The 21,435-nt window shown below is 39.5% G+C and overlaps 1 protein-coding gene across 1 annotated transcript in view; it reads left to right on the forward strand.

The window, feature by feature from the left end:
* Nucleotides 1-21,435, forward strand: part of LOC123514151 (rho GTPase-activating protein 190-like) — a 523,040-nt gene that overhangs the window by 445,113 nt on the left and 56,492 nt on the right. The window contains exon 31 of the mRNA XM_045271800.1: nucleotides 20,815-21,040. Within this exon, the coding sequence (XP_045127735.1) occupies nucleotides 20,815-21,040 (226 nt within the window). The remainder of the gene's footprint in view (nucleotides 1-20,814; nucleotides 21,041-21,435) is intronic.

Here is a 21,435-nt window from a genome sequence, read left to right on the forward strand (position 1 = left end):
TATGATCTGCTGCAGTCTCTGACGAGACAGCCAGACGTTACCCTACGGAATGAGCTCAGAGCTCATTATTTCCAATCTTCAAATAGGCCTTAGACCAGGCACACACCACACACCGGGACAACAAGGTCACAACTCCTCGATTTACATCCCGTACCTACTCACTGCTAGGTGAACTGGGGCTACACGTGAAAGGAGACACACCCAAATATCTCCACCCGGCCGAATCAACCCGGTCCTCTGGCTTGTGAAGCCAGCGCTCTAACCACTGAGCTACCGGGCCGTGTGTGTGTGTGTGTGTGTGTGTGTGTGTGTGTGTGTGTGTGTGTGTGTGTGTGTATTTACCTGGTTGTATTGACCTAGTTGTAGTTTTACAGGCCTGGGCTTTATGCTCGTGTGGCCCCGTCTCCATATCTACACTTATCCAATCTTACTTTAAAAGTATGCACACTCGTTGCAGACACTACTTCTTTATTCAAACTGTTCCACGTCTCAACACATCTTTGCAGGAAACTATATTTTTTAACATCTCTCAGACATCTTCCTTTTCTCAGCTTTTTACTATGTGATCTTGTGCTTCTAATGTCATATTCTTCTCTCAGGATCAGTTTCTCATTATCCACTTGGTCCATTCCATTGATCAATTTATAAAATTGTATCAGATCTCCTCTCTCCCTTCTTTGTTCCAGGGTTGGTAGATCCATAGCCTTTAGTCTCTCCTCATATGTCATCCCTTCAAATTCTGGAACCATTCTTGTAGCCATTTTTTGTAGGCTCTCCAACTTCCTTATGTGTTTCTTTTTATGAGGGGTCCACACCACTCCTCCATATTCCAATTTAGGTCTTATTATAGTACTTATCAATTTCTTCATCATTTCTTTGTCCATGTAGTGAAATGCTACTCCAATATTCCTTAGCAAATTATATGTCTCTCTGAAAATTCTATCAATATGGCTTACTGGTTGATTGTTTTCTTTCATCATCACTCCCAAGTCCTTTTCCTTTTTAACTTTCTCCAGTTCTACTCCATCTCCCATCTTATACATTCCCACGGGTCGTCTTTCACTCTCTCCCATTTCCATGACATGGCTTTTGTCCACATTGAATTCCATTTCCCACTTTTTACTCCATTCTCAGATCTTATTTAGGTCTTGCTGTATTTCACAATCCTTTTTGCTTTATAACTCTGCACAGTTTCGTATCATCTGCAAACAGATTTATGTAGCTGTTCACTCCTTCTGGCATGTCGTTAATATAAATGAGGAAAAGTATTGGTGCCAATACTGACCCCTGTGGCACTCCGCTTTCTACTGCTCTCCACTTGGACTTCATATCTTTAAATACCATCCTTATTTTTCTCCCCCTCAAATAATTATCTACCCATCTCAATGTGCTTCCTTTTAAGCCACCCTTCTTCTCTAACTTCCATAGTAATCTTGCATGTGGCACTTTGTCAAATGCCTTTTTTAAATCCAAATAAATACAGTTGACCCATCCCTCTCTCTCGTACTCTATCAACTATTCTAGAATAGAAACTCAATAAATTAGTTACACACGACCGTCTTTTTCTTAAACCAAATTGGTTATTTGTTATTAATTTGTTGTCTTCAAGGAACTCGATCCATTGTTTCCTTATTATTCTTCCACACATCTTGCATATTACACTAGTTAGTGATACCAGTCTGTAATTTAAAGGTTCTTCCTTCCTTCCGCTCTTATATATGAGAACCACCTCAGCTCTTTTCCATTCTACTGGTACTGTTCCATTTTCTAATGAGCATTTTATGATGTTGTATATAGGACTTGCTAGTTCTTCCCTACATTCTTTCAGTATTCTGCCTGAGACTTCATCCGGTCCTGTTGCCTTCTCTTCATCCAGTTCTTTCATTAACTCTTTTATTTCCAAAAATAAGTTATACTTCTCTTGCATCGTCTCTGAGTTTTCCATCTCCTCCCAGTTTACGTTTTTAAAATAGGCTGATATTTTCTGTAATTTAATAGGTCTCCTTTGTATGAATTGTCTCTATCTTCCTTTCCCTCTTCTATATCCATTTCTAATATTACATGGTCACTCTTTCCCAATGGGCACTTATATCTTATATCATCATTCATTTGTATACCCCTTGTAAAAACTAGGTCCAATCTCGCCAGCTTATCGTTTCCTCTGAATCTTGTGCATTCCTTTACTCTCTGGTCCATCATATTGTCTATCATTAGGTTCAGGAATCTTTCTCCCCAGGCTTCTTCCCCCATACCACTTTCATAATTTTACAGTTGAAATCTCCTACTAATATCACTTTCCTTCCTTCTTTAACGATTCTCGTTAGACTCCTTATTGTGTCATCTATCATGTCTTTATATTCTTGATTGGTCCATGAATTTGTTTTTGGTGGCACATATGTTACAATGATTGTTTACTCTTTTTTATTAATATGCATCTTAACATACAGTACTTCTGCTTTCTCTTCCCCACATTCCACTTGTTTTATCACTATCTCCTTCCTTAACATTATCATGACTCCTCCTCCTCCTGTACCCCCTCTGTCTCTTCTCCATACATTATACCTATCATCCAAGTCTATTTTGATTGTCTCATTTAGTTTTGTTTCAGCCAGGCATACAGTATCCAGATTTTCTTTCTTTATGTAATCTCTTAATTATAATTTACTTGATAAAAACCCCGTCTATGTTTGTATACATCATTTTTAGTCTCTTGCCTTTATCATTTTTAGTTAAACTTGTTCCACTTTTTTCTCTTCCTTCTCATTTATATACCATTTCCTTATTGTCTCCTAGAATTCTCCAAAAAAATGCCTTTTTTCCTCCTCTGACCTTTCATTATTTTTTTCCCTTACTGCTGCTGCCAGTTCATTGTATCTCTTCCTTTCTTCCTCATTTCTATTTTTCTTTATATAGATATCCTTGCAGCTTTCTGTGTGTGTGTGTGTGTGTGTGTGTATTTACCTAATTGTATTTACCTAATTGTAACATACGGGAAAAGAGCTATGCTCGTGTTGTCCCGTCTCCATATCTATTAATGTCCAGCTTTTTCTTAAAATCATGAATATTCCTTGCGTTGACCACTTCCACGTCTAAACTATTCCATGCTTCCACCCTTCTATGAGGGAAGCTATATTTTTCACATCTCTCCTATAAGTGGCCATTTTAGTTTTTCCCATGCCCTCTCGACATTCTTCCATTCCACATACACAGATCTTCCCTATCCATTTTTCCATGCCAATCATCACTCTGTATATTGCTATCAGGTCTCCCCTTTCTCTTCTGTTTTCCAGGGTTGGAAGTTGCATTCTTTTCAGTCTGTCTTCATAAGTCAAATCTCTTAAGTCAGGCACCATTTTCGTTGCAGCCCTCTGTACTTTCTCTAGTTTCCTTATGTGTTTCTTTAAGTTCGAGCCCACTGTATTGTTGCATATTCAAGCCTCGGTCTTATCATTGCAGTAATTATTTTCTTCATCATTTCTTCATCTAGATATACTGAACGCCACTCTTATGTTCCTCAATAAGTTCAATACTTCTCCAATTATTTTGTTTATATGTCTCTCTGGCGATAGGTCATTGGTAATTGTCACCCCAAGGTCTTTTCTTCATGACTGGTTTTATGTCTTCATTTCCTATCTTGTACATACTCCTGATTCTTCTTTCACTCTTGCCAAACTCTATTTTCTTGCATTTTGTCGTGTTGAACTCCATTTGCCATGTACAGCTCCATTTCCATATTCTGTCCAAGTCTTCCTGGAGTAGTTCGCAATCTTTGTCACATCTCACTTTTCGTAACAATTTTGCATCGTCTGCAAATAGGCTCACATAACTGGACACCCCATCCACCATGTCATTTATGTAGACTGCGAACATTACTGGTGCCAACACTGATCCCTGTGGAACTCCACTCTCCACCAATCCCCATTCTGATGGTCTGTCCTTAATTATTGTTCTCATTTCTCTTCCTACCAAAAAGTCTTCCATCCATTTTAGTAAACTGCCATGCACTCCTCCTACCATTTCAAGTTTCCAGATCAGTCTCTGGTGTGGTACCTTATCAAAGGCCTTTTTTAAATCCAGATATATTCCATCAGCCCAACCATCTCTTTCCTGTATTACATCTATCACCCTCGAATAGTAACATATCAGGTTTGTCGTGCATGAACGCCCTTTCCTAAAACCAAATTGACACTCACAAAGTATGTCATTTTTCTCCAAGAAGTCTGTCCATCTAGTCTTCACCACCCTCTCACACATCTTAGCTACCACACTTGTAAGTGACACTGGTCTATAGTTCAATGGGTCTCTCTTGTTACCTGATTTATAGATTGGGACAATGTTAGCTCTTTTCCAGTCTTGGGGCACTACACCTTCCCTTAATGAGGCATCAATTACTTCACAAACTTTTTCTGCCAATTGCTCCCTGCATTCTCTTAAAATCCATCCTGATACCCCATCAGGTCCCACAGCTTTTCTCACTTCTAAACTCCCCATCATGTTCTTGATCTCCTCCACAGTTACTTGAAACTCCTTCATAATCCCTTTCTGTTCCATTACCAGTGGTTTGTCAAAAGCAGTCTCCTTTGTGAATACCTTCCAAAGCATCCATTCATAGCCTCTGCCATTTCCTGGGATCTTCACTGTATACTCCATTTACTTCTAAACTTTCAATACTTTCTCTATTTTTGATGTTGTTGTTCACATGTCTGTAAAAAGCCTTGGTTGGTCTTTACATTTATCAATTATATCCTTTTCTTGTTTCTTTCTTTCTTCTCTTCTAATCAACACATATTCATTTCTTGCTCTTTTGTAACTTTCCCACTGCTTAATCCGTCTTTTCCTTCTCCACCTCTTCCATGCATCCTCTTTTCTTGTTCTAGCCTTTTCACATCTATCGTTAAACCAGTCCTGCTTTCCAACTTCTCTATGTTGTCTTATTGGTACAAATTTTTCTCACCTTCTTTGTATATTTTTATAAATTCCTTCCACTTTTCATTTGCTCCTTAGCACTCTTGAATTTCATCCAATTTGTCTCTTGAAAGAATTTCTTTAGGTTTCCAAAATCTGTCTTGGCATAATTCCATCTTCCCACTTTATATTCTTCATTTCTTCTAGATTTCTCTTCGTCTATCACCTTGAACTCCAAAACTGCATGATCACTCTTTGCTAAAGGGCACTCCACCCTCATCTCCTCAATGACCATTGGCTCTGTACTAAAGACCAAGTCCAGTCTTGACGATGCTCCCTCTCCTCCAAACCTAGTATCTTCTTTGACCCACTGAGTTAACACATTTTCCATTGCCAGTGTCAATAGTGTATTTCCCATGTTGTCTCTGATCCTTCCATTGACCAGTCCTCCCAACACACCTCTTTACAATTAAAATCTCCCATCATTATAGTTCGTTCACAGCCACCCAACATTTCTTCCAGACATGTTCCTGTATCACTTATCATTTCTTCATATTCCTGTACTGACCATGCATTTGTCTTAGGTGGTACGTACACCACTATGTAGTGCCTCTTTTTCCTTCATTAGTTTCTGCTCTGATCTTTAGCACTTCTGCCTTTCCCATACCTTTTTCACTTGATCCACCTTTATATCTTTTTAACCAGCAACATCACTCCTCCTCCCATCTTACCTACTCTATTTCTTTTCCAAACGTTATATTTCCTTCTCCAACCTTCATCAGGTCTTCTCCTCTCTCAGTTTTGTTTCAGTAAGACCCACAATATCTGGGTTCTTGTCCCTCAAGTAATCGTTGAGTTCTAAAATCCCGATATCACTCCATTTATGTTGGAATACATTACATTTCGCTCATATGTAAGTTTCTTTAGTCCTTTCTTGCTGTACTTTTCTGGGTTATGAACCACTTCCTCAGTCTCATATCCAAGATTCTCCAGAAAAACTCTTTCTTCTCTCTTCTGTCCTCTCTTCATTTTTTTCAAAGCCTCCTTTCTCAACTCATTTAACATTTCTCTTTCCTTTTCACCGAGATCTCTTCTCAACCAAATCTTCCTTGTTGTTTCCTGCTGGGCTAGCCTCCATGACTTCTCCACCAATTCATCTACATCCTTTTGTGACTTAAGTTTGATTCTTATTGGCCTCATACCTTCTCTTGTGAACTTTCCAATTCTATGGAAGTCCTCTATTTCTTGTACTAGGTCTTTTCCTCCTCTTGCACCACATTAATGATATTATTTATCACCTTTTTATGTTTTCTCTCTCTCCATTTTACTCGGTGTCTTATCCTCCTCCACACCAAATATCACCACACATCTCTTTTGTCTACAGTTTCCTCACCAATGTCTCATTTGACTTAATAACCTTCACCACTTTCTCAGCTATCTTCTCTTCTATGATCTGTTGATCTATAATTTCAGCAAGGCCCAAAGTTTTCTCCCTGACTCTTTGATTTCCTTTTCCAGACTTGCAACTTTGTAATTTACCTCCTTTCTTTCCACTTCCTGACTTTTTTCCATTCAGCCTGCTTCTCCATCACTTTTCCTAGAGATTCTCCACATTTTTCGCAATTCACTTTAATTAGCTTAACTTCCTCTTTCAGTGCTGCATTTTCCTTCTTCATATCGGCACAGTCTCTTTACATTGTCATAACTCGTTTCCAGGCCCTCATACTTTTCAAACAGTTTTCAATTTTACCTTCTAACTCCAGAATTTTCTTCACATAAGCGCTCTTCTCCATTATTCCTTGAAACCCTGTGAAGTCTGATTCCTCTTTCAAGTTCACGGCCGCCATGTTGCGCAGACGTAAACAAACCAGCTGATGGCTCAAACGCAGGCTACAGTTTATGTGTGTGTGTGTGTGTGTGTGTGTTTTTACCAATGTTACAAGGCGGACATGTAACTTATCTTCGAGAGAGGGAGAATCTCTCCTATAAGAGGAAGGAGATGGAGAGGAGAAAGAGAGAGAGAGAGAGAGAGAGAGAGTTTCCTTCTTCAGAGACAACAGTCCAGGCCCTCATACTTTTCAAACAGTTTTTCTATGCCATTGGGTAATTTTAGACACAAGGCAGGATGCATGTAGCTTATCAATGGCAGGAAACTCCTTCATAATCCCTTTCTGTTCCATGTTAGTGATTGGTGGAGACAGAGAGATGGTGGGAGGAGCATGTAGCTTATCACTAGGATGGATTTCAAAGACAGCAACGTGTGTAGTTGGTATCCAACACACTATACGGGACAACTGAACTGAAGAAAGCTCAGAAAAGAAATATGACGCCTACGTAGGTGTCACCGTATATGTTACTGGGGCTTCATGACGCCTACATAGGCATCACCGTATTGAAGGGGTTAAAACCTGGTATCACCCTCATTCCCAACCACTGCACTATTTCTAGTTTCTTCACGTGTTTCTCCACATGTGGTGACCATATCACCACTGCATATTCCAACTGAGGTCTAATTAAGGTGGTTAATATTTTCTTTATCATATTCTCATCCAAGTAGTTGAATGAGAAGCCAATACTTTGGACGTGCTGTAAGTTTTTCCGAATAATCTGTTAAATGTGCTTTTCTGGTGATAAGTTGTTCTGTATAATCACTCCTATGTCCTTTTCTTCACTGACTTAAGTTATCATCTCTCTCCCCAGCTGGTACTCCTTATACGGTCTATATTTGGTTTTTCCCATTCTCATTACATGACTTTTGTTAATGTTGAACTCCATCTGCCATTTTACACTCCAATTCCTGTTCAGATCCTCTTGCAACATGTTACAATCTCCCACGTTTCATATTCTCCTCATAATCTTTGCGTCATCTGTGAATGTACTCATGTAACTTTTCACGCCCGCTGGTATATCATTTATGTAGATCAGAAACATGATGGGACCAAGCACAGAACCTTGCGGGACTCCACTGGTCACTCTCCTCCACTCTGACTTCATTCCCTTCACCACCATTCTAATTTCCCTGCCTGTCAGGTAGTTTCTCATCCAGTCTGCCAGGGTTCCCCTTATCCCCCCAATACTTATCAGCTTCCACATTAGCCTGTTGCGTGGAACTTTATCAAATGTTTTTTTCAAATCAAGGTACATACAGTCAACCCAGCCGTCTCGCTCCTGTAAAATATCAACCACTCTTGAGTAGAAACATAATAAATTTGATACACATGATTTTCTTTTCACCCTTAAGATTCCTTCACTTTGTAGAAATTCACACCACTTGTCTTTAATCACTTCTTCACATATCTTACATATAATACTAGTCAGTGAAACAGGTCTATAATTCAATGGCTCCATTCAACATCCACTCTTGTATATTGGTACTACATCTGCCCTCTTCCACTCCACTGGCACTTGTCCCCTTGTAATCGATTTTCACGATATCCAAGATTGGTTTCAGCAACTGCTCTTGACGTTCTTTTAACATTCTACTGGACACTCCATCCGGACCTATTGACATGTTGACGTCCATGCCATTTACAACATTTTCATTGTCACTCTTTGAGACTGTCACATCCTGCATTTGTTTCTCTTCAGGTAGTATGCTCCCATTGAATTCTGTTTCATTTGTGAATACTTTACAGAAACAATCACTCAACTTTGCAACAATATCAGAAACATCTTCATGTACATCATCCCAAACTTTCACTTTTTCAACTATTTCTTTCTTCTGGAGTTTACTGTTGATAAATATAGAAAACATTATTGGATCCCTTTCACAATTTTCCACTATTTTTTGTTCATATTCTTTTTGTACTTTTCACCTCATATCAACATATCTATTTCTTGCAGTTCTATATGCTTCTCTCTCTACTTCTTCACTATTCATCTTGTACTTTCTCCATGCTTTTTCTTTCTCACTTTTTCCCTTCTCACAATTATTATTGAACCACTGGTTTCTCCTTAGAGTCTTCTTGGTGTACTTTGGCACAAAGTTTTCCACGGCCTTTTTGTATACTTCCATGAATTTGTCATATTTTGATTGAATGCTTATTTCTTGGTACACTGCAGACCAGTCCACATTGCCAAAATACCTCCTCAAGTCATTATATCTCACTTTGGTATAGTTTAAGCGTTCCTCCTTGTATCCATCCCCATTTTCCACTCTCAAGCCCACATCCAAACAAACTTCAACAATTCATGGTCGCTGTTTCACAAAGGACACTCATGTTTTATTCCTTGTACTAGCTGTATTCCATTTGTAAGTATCAAATCCAGTCTCGACGGAGTATCTCCCTGCCGACCTCTTGTTGGGTGCCTCACCCACTGAGTCAACAGATTTTCCATTGCAATGTCCAGCAACTGCTCACCCCATTCCCCACTTTGAACTCTTCCCACATGACTTCTTTGCAGTTGAAATTGTCAACGTACTTTCTTGTCAACACAATTATACCACCTCCACCCTTCTTCATTCTATCTTTTCTCCACAATCTATCATTTTTGGCCTTAGCTTCATCTCCACTATGCACATAATGTCTGGTTTGTCTCTTTCCAGATGGTCCACTCACTCTAACCTTTTCAATAAGAAGCCATCTATATTAGTATATGATATTCTTATATCTTGCCTTTCCTTTGTCTGTTCCTTTAACAAAGTATCTATTCCCTTCCACTGAACCACCACTTCCACACCCTCTCATTTTTCACTCTAATGTCATCTTCCGATCTTGCCTCATTCTTTTCCCTCATTTCCGTCGCCAATTTCATCATCTTATCCCTTTCCTCCTCTGTCATGTTTCTTCTTACACAAATCATCTTCGTCTTCTGGGCATCCTTCAGTTTCCATGCACTGCTAAGTAGTCCCTATGCAGTCACTTGAGATTTCAACGTTATCTTTATAGCTCATGTCTTGCCTTCCTCATATTTTCCCAGTCTCATATAATCCTCAACTCCACTAAATATATCATCCTCCTCCGAGATCTTGTTTAGCAAATTCCTGATCTTCTCTTCTTTCTTCTTTCTTTCTTACCAGTTTCTGATATTATCCTCCCTTAATCTGCTCATGATGACACTCCTCATTCTTTCAACAATATTCCTCACCATGGTCTCTTTTTGTTGTATGACTTTCAACAATCTCATGTTGGGCCAGCTCACTCTTTTCTTTCTTTTGTTTAATTATTTCTCTGAGGTTGGTGTGTACCTCCTCATTATTCTTCTTCGCCTCCTCAAACCTCAAATCAATCAGAGAAATGCAGGCTTACTTCCCCCATTTTTCACCCTCAATGAACTTTCTTTCCATCTCTGTAATTCTCTTTCGTAACTCCTCACACTGCTTACATAAGATTGCATACTTACTTTCCAGATCCATCTTATTCTTCAACAAACTGCAGTTTTCCTTGGTTAGGTTGTACACTTCTTTGCGGAATATGTCGTCATTTAAAATGCAATCCAACTTTTCATCTATGTTTATTATGTTCCCATGTCTTCTCTCCAGGGCCTCCACTCTTCCTTCCATCTCGCTGTTCCTTAATTTGCCTGGTGTATCCATAAATCCATGCAAAGAGCCTCATTTTGGTATTCTCTCCCTTCCTATGACCCGCTCCATGTTTGTTTACTTCTATCAGCTGATCACCACTTCGTTACGGGGCCATCACTTCCTCCCCACAAATTCTCCCAAGACACACTCACTGGACAAGAGACCTCACAGACAATAACCCTTGCTCGAACCCTGCACAAAATCACATAGGTAATTGTTGGGCAGTGCTGAAAACTCGTTTTCAACTAATCCGTAGAGCGCCGGCGGACACGTCCAGTCCAGTCCATGGTTGGTGTTTGTGTGTGTGTGTGTGTGTACCTAGTTGTATATTACAGGGTTTAAGCAGTGCTCATAGTGACCTATCTCCATATCTAATTTTATCCAACTTTTCCTTAAATTTATGCACACTTTCTGCTGTTACAATCTCATCATTCAAGCTATTCCAAATGCCCACCATCCTATGTCAAAAACTAAATGTTTTAATGTTTCTCAAACATTGACCTGTCCTGATCTTCGAGTGTCTGTCCCCTTGTCCATCTATCTCCATCTTAGTCAGTGATACCAGGTCTTGTCTTATCTATCTTTTCCATATGGTTTACTATCTTGTACATCATTATTAGATCTCCTCTCTCCTGCCTATCCTTCAAAGTTGATAGTTCCATTTCCTTTAGTGTATCTTTTATTTCTGGCTCCATCTTTTTTGGCTATCCTTTGGATTCTTTCATGTTTCCTGATGTCATTTTGCATGTGTGGTGACCATATTACTGCTGCATATTCAAGGCTAGATCTTATCATCGTAGTTATGATCTCTTTTCTTCATACACTTGTCCATGTAGTTAAATGTCACCCTGATATTTGATTGTATTTTGTACATATTTGTCATACACATTTATATGTCTTTCTGCAGTCAAGGTGTCTTGTATATTCATTCCCAGGTCCTTCTCTTCCTTCTTTGTCATAACATAACATAACATAAATAATAGGATAACAAAGGGCCACCAGGGCCCATCTAGGTTATCCTGTATCAGTCGCACAGCGATCTCGTCATCAGTACTTAAAGATACACTTACAAGTACACAATACATTATACACTTAACCCTCGGCTATCGTGCCCAATTGAAATAGCCGCCATAACAGCGAGCCGAATTGATCTTGGCGGGAAGGTGGTTTTAATGAGCTCAGATATTCCACGCCATGGCGGGCGCCATAGCAGGCATCTAGGTCGCGATAATGAAATTTTAGCAGCTTTCATGGGTGCGCGATCATACATTATATACTAATTCTAAATATTTGGCCCATTAACAGGGCTAAGTCCTGCAGCGAATTCCTCTACAATATGTGATCCCCATACATGGGGATCATGTCTTGTTTAACTATAGTAAATTTCTTATAAAACTATCATGCAGTGCTATACATAATTATAAATCTAATAAATTTAAGTGCTTATCTAATCTGTTTTAAACATTGTCAAACTAGTGCTATTTACAACCTCTCTGGCAATGCATTCCAGAAGTCTACCACCCTATGACTAAAGAAATATTTTCTTATATCTAACCTGCAGCTTTGCTTTCTAATCTTCCTGCCATGATTTCTAGTCCTATTTCCCTCCTCTAAGGTAAAGAAAGATCTCACATCTATGTAGTTTGTATCTGAGGACATTTTAAATAACTCTATTATATCCCCTCTTATACATCTCCTCTCAAATGAAAACATGTTTAATTTCTTTAATCTATCTCTATACTCCAGGCACTTTAATGCTGGTATCATCCTAGTTGTTCTTCTCTGCACTGCTTCTAACATGTTGATATCCTGCCTATAATGGGGCCTAACATAGGAATTATATAAGCTACGCACCACTTCCTTACTTTTATAACTAACATTTCTATTTATAAAACCCAGGATCCTATTTGCCCTATTTCTTGCTTCTAAATATTGCTTTGAAAATTTCATAGTCCTTTCCATCACTACTCCTAAATCCTTTCCCTCCTCTACTGCCTCTAGCCAACATCCCTCCATCTCATAGCTAAAGTTTGTGTTGTCTTTACCTAAATGCATAACCTGACACTTTTAGAATTAAACTCCATCTGCCACCTGTCTGCCCATGCTATCAGCCTGTCCAGGTCTCGTTGTATTCTGTAATTGTCCTTTTCACCCTGTACTGCACATGCTATCTTAGTATCATCTGCAAACTTTGATACTTTGCTACTAATTCCTATATCTAAATCGTTAATGTACACCAAGAAAAGAAGAGGTCCTAGCACTGATCCTTGGGGTACCCCACTAACCACTTCCTTCCACTCAGACATTGCCCCATTTAATACTACTCTCTGTTTCCTATCAGAAAGCCATTCACTAATCCAATCAACTAACCTACCCCTATCCCATGTAGTCTCAATTTGTACACTAGCCTCCTATGCGGTACCTTATCAAACGCCTTGCTAAAATCTAGATATATAACATCTATGCTATTTCCATCATCTAACTCCTTGGTAATATATTCTAAGATATCGAGCAAATTTGTAAGACAGGACCTCCCTGATCTAAAGCCATGTTGGGTATCTCTAATTAATCTATTCTCATTTAAATGCTCCCAAATACTACCCTTAATGATTTTCTCTAGTATCTTACATACTATACTAGTTAAACTGATCGGTCTATAATTATTCGCATCATCCTTCCTACCTTTTTTAAATATTGGTGTAACATTAGCTAACTTCCAGTCCTGAGGTATCTCAGCAAACCTAAGTGATCTTTCAAAGATTAACTTAAGTGCTTCAGAAATACTGTCTACACCCTCCTAAGTACTCTGGCATGTAGCTCATCAGGACCACTAGCTTTCCTATCATCTAGTTCAAGAATAAATTTCCTAATAATTCCCGGTTTTATATCAATATTTTCTAAAGCTCTTAAACTACTCGTCGCACTGTTTGTAACAGGATTTCCTATTCTTTCCTAGTAAATACTGAAGAAAATTGTTCATTCAATAATTCTACTATGTCTTCATTTTGATCCACTACTACACCATCTTTTCTGAGTGGTCCAATCCTATCCTTATTTCTTTTATCACTGACCTTGTAATAACTATATAATTTTTGGGATCTTTACTCCCAGCTCTAGCTAGTTTTATCTCTGCCTGCCTTTTACTTTTTTATAACCTTACTCAAATCATCCCTGACCTGTCTGTACCTAATCAAATCTACATCTTCCCACTTTTCTGCAACTCTCTATATGCCCTCTTCTTCTCTCTGATCTGTCTACCTATCTCGTGAGTCCACCATAATGGCTTCCTGTTTCTCTGCCTTATATCTTTGTAAGGGATACACTGCATCACTATACCCTTTACTACAACCTTAAAATATCCCACATCTCCTGTGCAGTTTTATTTCCAAAACTATCTTCCCAGTTTACCTCTCCTAATAACTGACGTAACCTACCATAATTGCCTTTCTGATAGTTTGGGACTCTAGTCTTATTCACTATATTATCCCTACTGGAATTAATGATAAATCTAATTATATGATGGTCACTGTTTGCTAAAGTCTCTCTACCTCAACTTCCTTTAAACAATGCTCAATATTTGTTAGTACTATGTCTAAAACCTTCCTCCCCCTAGTAGGTTTATCTACCATCTGCACTAAATAGTTATCCTGAAAACTTTCCATAAACTTATTTTCACTAGCATCTCCTACCATCCTCTCCCAGTTTACTGACTTAAGATTAAAATCCCCTAAGATAATTGTCTGACTAGTACACCCCCTATTTATCTCATCTACCATAAGGTTGTCTACATCTGCTGACTGGTTAGGTGGTCTATAAAAAGCTCCTACTCTAATAACCTTACTTTTGTTTACTCTAACATCCAGCCATAAGGACTCTACTCTGTTATCTACCTTAATACCATTAACCTGACTGGAAATGAAGGTTTTTTTTTACATAAATAACTACTCCTCCACCTATCCTACCAATTCTCTGGTGTAAATACATAATGTATCCATCTACTTCATATTCTTTCCTATTTTCCCTAAACTTTTCCTCATTTACCCATGCCTCTGTGACACATACAACATCTAAGTCCTCCTCAACTATATAACTAGATAACTCGTCCTTCTTGTTCCTAAGACTCCTGGCATTTACATAAAAACATTTAAGTCCTGCTACCTTCCTAGATGCTGTCTCCTTATTTGGAATCCTAATCTTATTCTCTCCTATTTGCACCTGGAAATCTTTCCTAATCTTTTCACTATCTCTGTTTATCCTATCTAATTTATGTCTAACATCTTTCTTCTGGAATGCATTTGCTACCTCACCCCCTACACTCCATCCCAACTTCCCCCTCCAGAAATCCATTCAGCACATCCACACTCTTCCTACTCAGATGCACACCATCCCTAGCATACAAATCCCTTCACCCATAGAACCTATCCCATACATCCACAAAGCTGACACCCACATCCTTACACATCCCTTTTACCTGATCATTCACACCAATGACCCTAGACAACCATTCCCTGCTAACATACACATGAGGTAAGATTCCTGACACTACACACCTCATACCACTCTCCCTTATCTTGCCTAACATTTCCCGAAATCTTGCCACTAACTCCTCCGACCCACCTGCTCTGACATCTTTCCCACCTACGTGCAAAACTACTACACCCTCCCTCTCCATCCCCCCAACTCTCTTCTGCACCTCCTCACTCACCGCCTTCACACCTGCACCAGGCATACACACGTTCGTCCTCCTATTCCCGGCCTTTCCCACAGAAAGTGCTGTCTAAGTACCTAACCTGAGAGTCACCCACCACACACACCTGAGGTGTGCTAGGCACAACCCTCCTCCTCCTCCTCCTCCTCTCCTCTACCCCCTTTTCTCTCCTTTCACTCACCACAACCACCTCATTCACTCCACTCTCACTCTCCCCCTCCCCCTCCAACAAACTGAACCTATTTTCACACTCAACAGGTTTAGTCCTATCCTCCCTAACTGCCTCCGCTTTTCTTCCCCTCGCAACCTGCCATCTCTGCCCATCCTGACTACTATCTTTCCCAGTCTGGTTCGCCTGCTCCCTCTTCCCCACTCTGCTCTTCCCGACAGAGGGCCAAGCCACCCTGTCGCCCTCAGAAGGTCCAACCTTCGGCCTAACACTGATCTCCTGCCTAATTTTTTCCACTGCCTCCCCAAGCCTCTTAACCTCCTCCTTCAACTCAAAGATGAGAACTTCGTCGCACTTTTCCCTCACTTAGCTTTCTCATTTCCTCTCGCATTCTCGGTGCTCAAGAGAAAGAACTAAATTCTCGCTCTTGAGCCTACACACCATACACTCAGAAAAGTCAACAACCTTCCTGTCATGCCCACACATCTCACACACAACAAACTCGCCCAATCCCACCTCAACACTCTTTCACGCACTCAATCACACTCTGATATACCTCAGTAGCTACCGCCATACTAATTCACAATCTGTTAACTCACAAGAACACTATACGTAGCTAACAAACAAATAAAAATACTTGATGACGGCGGGGTAGGGGAACCGCTGTGGTGGGTGGCCTAAGTGAGGTCAACTAATCCTCTTTCAAGGTCAACTTGACGGTTACAAGCCTAGTCTCCTCGCTCTACCAAAATACTTTTAACTCACAAACACTGATTCTAACCACTATTTCACTCTAATCTAACACTTGCAGTACACACTTTCACTTCACTAACACTCAAAAGCACCACACACAGACACCAAGCACAAACACCACTCGCTAACTATAAAAACAACAGCCAAAAACGGAGCGCACACACAACACGTCCACTCGCCACCGCAGCCACCTCTTCTCTCATTTTGTTCTCCCAAGTAGATCTTCTGTTACTTTTATCCATTTCCATCACTTGGCATTTTTTTGGCATTGAATTCAAATCTCCACTTTTGGCTCCATCCCCAGATCTTAGTGATATCTACTTGCAAATTTCATACAATCCTCATTGTTCCTTGTTACTCTCAAGAGTTTCACATCATCAGCAAATAAGTTCATGTAACTACTCAGGTTCTATACAGTGAAGACTCAATATTCAAACTTAATTGATTCCAAATGGCTGTTCAAGTACCAAAAAGTTTGACTATTGATACCTATAAATCAGGTCATTTGTTCTAATCTTTGCAAAACCTTAAGTTTATAAATATTTCAATGAAATTTTTCTTTTTAGTTTTGTTTTGTACATACCATAAGTTAAGGCTGGTAATGGATAATGTAGAAGAGGAGAGTAGGAGGGTGGGAAGGAGGAAGGTTATCGGAGAATGAGTCACCATCCTTGAAAATGTCTGGTAACTTTTTTCCCGGTGTGATTCCTTTGAACCCACTAGTGGAGGGCTGTGGCTCACTAACACTTGCACTCTCACTAGATTAATTATTTTCACCATTAATAAGCCTCTTTGGTGCCATTATAAATTTCTAAATGAAAACTACTGACAGAATGCAGAATAATGTTGTTTTTTTATGATCAGCAGGACTAGGGATGCGTACCAGTATTAGGTATACTAGAATACTGGTATTTTGTTTCTGTATTACCAATAATACCAGTAACAGAACGAGACGATGGCAGCAGTGGGGAGGGAGAGGCGAGAGCTTTGTTTACAACCATGTGTGCAGCCGTTCAGTTACCAGATACAGGGAAACCCCGATTTTTTTTTTTTTTTTTTTTTTTTTTTTTTTCTACATTACAAGGGCACTGGCCAAGGGAAAACAAAGTGTTGGAGAAAAAAAAAAAATCCCGCTGGTTGCCAGGCCCTGTGAAGAGGAAAGTAGGAGAAAGAGAAAAAACAAAAAAATCTAAAAGGAGGGTCCAGTTAACGTAAGAGGTGTCTTGACACTCCTCTTTGAAAGAGTTTAAGTCATAGGCAGGTGGAAATACAGACACAGGTAGAGAGTTCCAGAGTTTACCAGTGTAGGGAATGAAGGAGTGAAGATACTGGTTAACTCTTGCATTAGGAAGATGGACAGAATAGGGATGAGAAGAAGTAGAGAGTCTTGTGCAGCGAGGCCGCAGGAGGGGGAAGGCAAGCAGTTAGCAAGTTCAGAAGAGCAGACAGCATGAAAACAGCGGTAGAAGACAGATAAAGATGCAACATTGCGGCGGTGACTTAAAGAATCAAGACAGTCAGTTAGAGGAGAAGAGTTGATAAGACGAAAAGCTTTAGATTCCACCTTGTTTAGTAAAGCTGTGTGTGGATCCCCCAGACATGAGAGCCATACTCCATACACGGGCGGATAAGGCCCTGTACAGAGCAAGCAGCTGGGAGGGAGAGAAAAATGGACGAAGATGCCACAGGACACCTAACTTCTTGGAAGCTGATTTAGCAAGAGTAGAGATGTGAAATTTCCAGTTTAGATTTTTAGTGAAGGATAGACCGAGTGTGTTTAATGTAGAGGAGAGGGAAGTTGAGTGTTATTGAAGAAGAGAGGATAGTTGTCTGGAAGGTTATGTCGAGTAGATAGTTGTAGAAATTGAGTTTTTGAGGCATTGAACAAAACCAGGTTTTCTCTGCCCCAATCAGAAACAAGTGAAAGATCAGAAGTTAGGCGTCCTATAGCATCTCGCCTTGAGTCATTTAATTGTTGTTGGGTTGGGCGTCTGTTGAACGCTGTTGAATAATGCAAGGTGGTATCATCAGCATAGGAGTGGATAGGGCATTGAGTCAGATTTAGGAGATCATTGATGAATAATAGAAAGAGAGTGGGTGATAGGACAGAACCCTGTGGAACACCACTGTTGATAGTTTTAGGGAAGAACAGTGACCGTCTACTACAGCAGCAATAGAACGATCGGAAAGGAAACTGGAGATGAAGGTACAGAGAGAAGGATAGAATCCGTAGGAGGGTAGTTTAGAAATTAAAGATTTGTGCCAGACTCTATCGAAGGCTTTCGATATGTCAAGGCCGACAGCAAAGGTTTCACCGAAGTCCCTAAAAGAGGATGACCAAGATTCAGTTAGGAAAGTAAGAAGATCACCAGTAGATCTGCCTTTACGGAAACCATACTGGCAATCAGAGAGAAGGTTGTGAGCTGATAGATGCCTCATTATCTTCCTATTAAGGATAGACTCAAAGGCTTTAGAAAGGCAGGAAATCAAAGCTATAGGGCGGTAGTTAGAAGGATTGGAGTGGTCACCTTTTTAGGGACAGGTTGAATGTGAGCAAACTTCCAGCAAGAAGGATAAATAGAAGTAGAGAGACACAGATGAAAGAGTTTGACCAGGCAGTGAGCGAGTTCGAAGCACAGTTTTTGAGAACAACAGGAGGGACTCCATCCGGACCGTAAGCCTTCCGAGAATCAAGGCCAGAGAGGGCCAGGAAAACGTCTTTATAAAGAATTTTAATTTTAGGGATGAAGTAGTCAGAGGGTGGAGGAGTAGGAGGAATATGCCCAGAATCATCCAAAGTTGAGTTGGTAGCAAAGGTTTGAGCGAAGAGTTCAGCTTTAGAAAAGAAGAGACAGCTGTAGAGCCATCTGGATGAAGTAAAGGAGGAAAGACGAAGAAGTAAAGTTGTTAGAGATATTATTGGCTAGATGCCAGAAATCTCGAGAGGAGTTAGAATTGGAAAGACTTTGACATTTTCTATTGATGAAAGAGTTTTTAGTAAGTTGGAGAATAGATTTGGCATGATTACGGGCAGAAATATATAGGGCATGAGTTTCAGCAGTTGGATGGCTACGGAACCGTTTGTGAGCCGCCTCTCTATCATTGACAGCACGAGAACAAGCAGAGTTAAACCAAGGCTTTTTAGCTTTAGGGTTAGAGAAAGTATGAGGAATGTATAGCTAATGTTCACACAACGAAATTTCGCTACAATGAACGTTTCCTTTTACTACCATCTGCTCGTGTAACTAACACCAAACTCGCTTTAACGAAATTCAGGCTTCTGAATACACCAGTGCCTCTCATGGACAAAATGTGCACCACTCACTCCCCTACCCTTCCCTGTTCTAGTAGTTCAAACAATAACAGCGTCTAGCACCAGCTCGTCATTTCACGCTCAACATGCCACCAAAATGCCCTGCAACCAGCCCTGCAATGTCGCCCAGCATTGCTAAGATCAGGAAGTCTCTTCCTCACGAAGTAAAGCTGGATATTATTCACAGACGAGAGGTGAGAAAACTAATAGCATTGCTTGCCACCATGGCTTGACTCCATCTACTGTCTCTACTATTTTCAAGTCAGCAGACACTATTAAGAAGGCTGGTGAGACCGTATCTTCCTTGCAAGCTAAAAGAACCACCCGAACTCATGACTCTGCAATGGATAAAATGGAAAGCCTTGTGGAAATGTGGTACTTAAGTTTTGTATGCAGTACAATGATGCACCATTTGTTTACACTCCACAGGTTGCCAGCTAGTGTCTTTGCCACACCACTCTCCCTCTCTTCATAAATTTAAGATCATCAACATTATAAAGTTACTTACATACGTACATTGGTGTACATTATAATGACTTAATCTTAAATTAAACAGCTTAAATGTTTAACTCCATAATTTTTACTTTCATTAAACCTTTACTGTTCTATGATGTACTCTCACTTTGTTTACTCTCAATGGAAGTTCAAGTCAGGGGTCAAACTTGTTATAATTGATTCGTTTAATGAAAATTCACGCAACGAACGTTTATTTAGGAATGTAACTCATTCGTTAACCAGGGGTTGCTTGTACAGGCAAACCCCGCATAATGAACGTTTACTCAACGAATTTTCACCACAACAAATGTTTTGTTTTATTAGCCTTAAATCATATAACGAGTGCCAAACCCTCCTATAACAACATTTTTATTGGGGAAATTTTTACTTTATTTTATTTTTTATTTATTTTATTTATTTGTTGTTTTTCTTTACTCGTCCTAGGACACCCTACAACAAATTTTCACATAAGCAACACTTTTTTTGGAACCTAACCCATTCGTTATGCGGGGTTTGTCTGTACTTGTAAGCGTAACTTTTTTTTCTCTGGTATTCTCATGTTCCATGTTTCAGCATCATACTGTACAGTGGGCACTATTATTTCCTTCTCTCTCTCTCTCTCTCTCTCTCTCTCTCTCTCTCTCTCTCTCTCTCTCTCTCTCTCTCTCTTTTTTTTTAGTAATACTTCAACATTTGGGTGTTGTCCTTTTTTTAATCATTAATCAAAATTGATTATCATATATATCAGATTAATCCCCTGTAATTGCATTAATATAGCAAGTATTTATTGTATTTATTTATTTGTTTGTTTGTTGGCTAGTTTAGTTTATTCAATTTATTTTTTTTCTATTTATTTATTTATTATTATTATTATTATTATTATTATTATTATTATTATTATTATCATTATTATTATTTTATTTTATTTTATTTATTTTTTTCTACAGGAGAGGGAGAAGAAGAAGGCCTCGAAAGGATCAACAAAGAGTGCAGCTAAAGGCCCTCCTCAGCCAACCCTGGAAGATTTTGTGCAGAGCCCTGAACGATCTGTGCCCTTGTTCCTGGAAAAATGTGTCTACTTCATTGAACTGGAAGGCCTAGACTCAGAGGGAATTTATAGAGTACCTGGCAACAAGGTTCATGTAGAGCAGCTTACCACCAAGTTCAAAGAAGGTGAGGTTGTAAAGGATAGTTATTTCTCACATTATCCCCATGTTTATTGTAACATAGTTGAATTCATTCTTAATTTATGAATTACATTTTATCTAGTTACTATAATGTATATAAGAAATATCTAGCAGTGTTGTGAGCCATTTGATTTTTTTTTTTTTACGTAGGGAAGAGGGCCAGCCAAGGGCAAAAAAAAGAAAGTTAGAAAAAAGCCCACTTGAGCACTGGCTCTCCAAAGAGTACAAAAAGTGCCAAAACCATCAGCCAGAATTTTGGGAGCAAATGCCTCGATACCTCCCTCTTAAATGAAGACAAGTTGTAGGAATTTGGAAATACAGATGCAGGGAGGGAGTTCCAGAGTTTACCAGTGAAAGGGATGAATGATTGAGTGTACTAGT

This window comes from Portunus trituberculatus, chromosome 37, assembly GCF_017591435.1.
Source record: "Portunus trituberculatus isolate SZX2019 chromosome 37, ASM1759143v1, whole genome shotgun sequence".
In the NCBI taxonomy this organism is placed as follows: domain Eukaryota; kingdom Metazoa; phylum Arthropoda; class Malacostraca; order Decapoda; family Portunidae; genus Portunus; species Portunus trituberculatus.